This window comes from Acyrthosiphon pisum, chromosome A1, assembly GCF_005508785.2.
Source record: "Acyrthosiphon pisum isolate AL4f chromosome A1, pea_aphid_22Mar2018_4r6ur, whole genome shotgun sequence".
In the NCBI taxonomy this organism is placed as follows: domain Eukaryota; kingdom Metazoa; phylum Arthropoda; class Insecta; order Hemiptera; family Aphididae; genus Acyrthosiphon; species Acyrthosiphon pisum.
Window position 1 is genome coordinate 22,154,063 of NC_042494.1, and position 3,774 is coordinate 22,157,836.

Consider the following 3,774-nt stretch of genomic DNA (forward strand, 5'->3'; position numbering starts at 1 on the left):
ACCCACTTGTAACCTACTGTACAGCAGAGCGACATCCACTTACCCACCTTTTTTTTATTTTATAATTTTAATTTTAATAATTTGTATACCAACTAATACCGCTAGTTATTATTATAATGTTGTGAATTAAGCTGTACAAGTTGCTGCATGCCTTAGAACTTTAATTTTCAAAAAATGTGGTTCAAGCAGTAAAATAATTGAACTACTTTCCTGGACAATTTCATAAATACGATTTGGAACCTTTTCATTCTAGACCCACAAATTTGTTATTATTTATTATATCCTGTAAGTTGAATTGATATTATTATTTTGTATTCGTTTCTATGGTGATAAACACAACGTTAGAAATTAAAATCCCATTTTAGCGGTTTTTCGTAATATGTCGGTGGTTTAATGTACCATATTGATCCAATTTGCTAAAATATAAGGTACTATATGTTGAAATCGAAGCACTCCTTCTGGTAGAGATTTTGTAAAGGATAAAAAAAATTAAACACTATTGTAAAACCACTAGCTAGTCGCTCCACTTAGAATATAAAATAATTTTTGTTTGTAATGATTAATAAATATGTTTATTTAGTCGTATGCTGAAAGAGTTGGAAAACGAAACAAAGAAAAAGAAAATGGAAGTAGTTCCGAGGTGTAGAGCTCGATCAGCATCAGCATCACGGCCAAAGCTCAGACAATACATACCAAATGAGGTAGGTAATCGTAAATTATAAACAGATTAATTTAAAATAAAAGTTATAGTTTCATGTAAAAATACGAATATGGTGATCATTCAACCGTGTAGATAATTAATAATTAATAATATTTATTGTTATAGTTGTGTTTAAAATATATTAATATGCCTTTGATTAAACTATATCTAAGTATACTATATTTAAGAATTTAAATACAATAAAGCAATTTATATAATTCTTCTTATTGAAATTCAAATGAGCAATGGATTATTATGAAAATATTTTATTATTATAGATAAAATAACAAGCTGTAAACATATGAATATAATATACAAATTTAAGGATTTTAAAATAAACTTAATTGTTTTACATGAATATGTTTAAAATAATATCGTTAAAAATACTAGTTAATTCTTAAAACTTTTGTTACAGAATGCACCATTGGCAAAACGTTTCAACCGTGTCGGTCAAGGCAATCGATGTACAAGCCGATATGAAATTTATAACTCAACTACTAGACCGTTTGGGAAAAGTTACCGAGAGATGATAACTTCATCTGATGTTAAGATAAATCAAGAATCCACTGATACCAATGAAAGTAGTTCCGAGTCAACTCAAAGCGCATATGTAACTTGTAGTTCAGAAGTTGAAACATTAAATATAACTGGATTTCAATGTGTAGATGAAAATGCAACTAAACACCAAGTTACTTTGCAAACTACAATAAGTGAAGATATAACAGAAGCAAGAAATTATAATGTTAAGCCTAATGACCATGCTAAGGTAATTGAAGAAAAGTTTAAATCAACCGAAATAGTGAAAAAAGCGGACGAAAAGCGTCTAATGTACAAAATGCCAACAACATCTACTTGGAAAACTTATCAAGAGGAGCAGCTGACTTATGAACCAGAAAATCAACAAGTTCACAAGGAAGTAGTTACTAGATCTAGAAGTTTATATAATCTGCAAGATGAACCTGTCGAGGTATTATTAAACAAGCCCCCGGCATTAATAAAAGCAACATCAGAAAACCATTTGTTTAAAAATAACATAAAACAAAAACCAATAATAATACAAACAACCCCCTCCCAAAAATATAGCAGTGCCGTTAATTTAACTCTTGAAAAAGATTCCACAAAATCCAACAAAAACATTAAGTATAAATCTCAATCTGATCTATGTGCAGACATTGAAGAACCAAAAAAACTTGAAAGACCCAAATCAATGGACTTCCTTATTCACAAAGAAAATAAATCACACGCAGAAACATTAAAAAAACATTTTTATTATCACCCTCTTAAGCCAAATAAAAAACTCAATGATAATGAACTACCAGATCCAGATAAAGTACTAAGCACAAGGCAATTATTTCAAAAAGAACTAAAAATACCATTACCACCGAGCATGAATAATCAAAATCCAAAAACAGGACCAAGGCCAACGCAAGAAATACGAGTTATTCCAGAAACATACAAATCAAAACTTAAAAAATGTGTGTCCGTCGACATGGGGACAAGTATACATAATAGATGGACGGATAGCGGAAGCATATCGTCAGGAGTTGGTAGTGAAGCGAGCTTTGACACAGAATCATCTGAGACAAATCCGCGGGCTGACGGGTACAGTAGTGACGACGAAGACTATTTAACAGACAAAACAACCGTAGAAATAGTTGGAAGACCGGTATCAGCTGAAATACTCAATAAAATCAGAAAGTTTGGAACCAGTGTTACTTATTATGGAGGTAAGGTAATATCCAGCACCAGAGGAGAGGTATGTAGTCCTATGACAATGACCATTATGGATGAAATAAGACATCAAAAAGAAGAAAATGTAAAACTTAGACTAATAAAAAGTAATAGCTGTGGAAGTAGAATTGAATTAATGGAAGAACCCAAACGAGGTGAAAAACAAGTAGAAGCCATACAAGAAGAAGAAGAAGAAGAAGATGAAGATGAAGAACAAAGGGGAACACCAAGTCCACGAACAACAGATGACAATTTGTCAAAGCTTTCAAGCGCATCATCAGACGATATGTCATGGAAAGCTTTAGTAGTAATTAGACAAAAAATGAGTACCATACCAGTATTTGACATGGAATTTGAAGAATTTGAAATATTAGATGATAAAAATAATTAAAACTTTAATGATTGATTTCACAAAAAAAGTTTTTGTATTATTATTATTGTTATTTGAATATAATACAAAACATATTAATGTTGTCAACACTTTTTTAATTTTAGCTAGCAGTAATGAGCAGATAGGTATTCTTTATATAAAAAAAATCGTTTTATTTTAATTATATCTGATAAAATTGTTATATATATTAATATGGCACGCTTAGTCAGTTAAACGGTTAAGATTATATTAAAGTATATCTATGTTAATATTTTTCATCATTTTTGCTTATCCAAATAATATTCTACATTCATATAGCGGGTTGATTTATTTTTAATACTTGTAAATATAAGTAAAATATATTATAGGTAATTACATGCTAATTATATCTATACAAATGTGTCTTTAGAAATAAAATTTAAAAAACGAAAGATTTTAATATTTTGATTATAAATAACACATTTAATGTCTAAATAAAAATATCTTTAGTGCAAATTGTATATTGTTCTATTCTAATATTAGCATCTAAAGTTTAGATAAAGCTTTAAATAAAGCATTTAAATGGACATTTTTACAGAAAATCAGTTTTCAACTTAAAAGATTTTCTTATTTTTATTTAATCCAAACAACCAAATAACCATATATACTTGAAAATGTTACCAAATATTTAAATAAACATTTCATATAAATTATATCATGGAATATTTTTAAAATATTTAGATTCTTTTTGAGCTGAACATTTTTATTTTTTTTTTTCTATAAATCGTGGGTCTAGAATGAAAAGGTTGTAAATCGAATTTTTTTCAAAGGTCACTTTTTAACTAAATTGATTTAAGAATGCAAAGACGTATCTTTTATGCTAATATTTGTGATTATACGATCATTATTGACAATTTTTTAAAAGTAAAAGAGTTCTAAATCACCCAAAAATTAAATTATAAACACAATTTCTAAGCATTAATCTGAAAAGGAT

General features: G+C 28.4%; 1 protein-coding gene across 3 annotated transcripts in view; it reads left to right on the top strand.

The window, feature by feature from the left end:
* LOC100160248 overlaps positions 1 to 3,296 on the top strand; it is a 78,741-nt gene extending 75,445 nt beyond the window's left edge. For all 3 annotated transcript variants that reach the window (XM_001946575.5, XM_029486804.1, XM_029486805.1), the window contains 2 exons: positions 581 to 701; positions 1,116 to 3,296. In XM_001946575.5, coding sequence (XP_001946610.2) covers positions 581 to 701; positions 1,116 to 2,822 — 1,828 coding nt within the window. In that variant the 3' untranslated portion in view covers positions 2,823 to 3,296. The remainder of the gene's footprint in view (positions 1 to 580; positions 702 to 1,115) is intronic.
* The last annotated feature ends 478 nt before the right edge of the window (positions 3,297 to 3,774 follow it).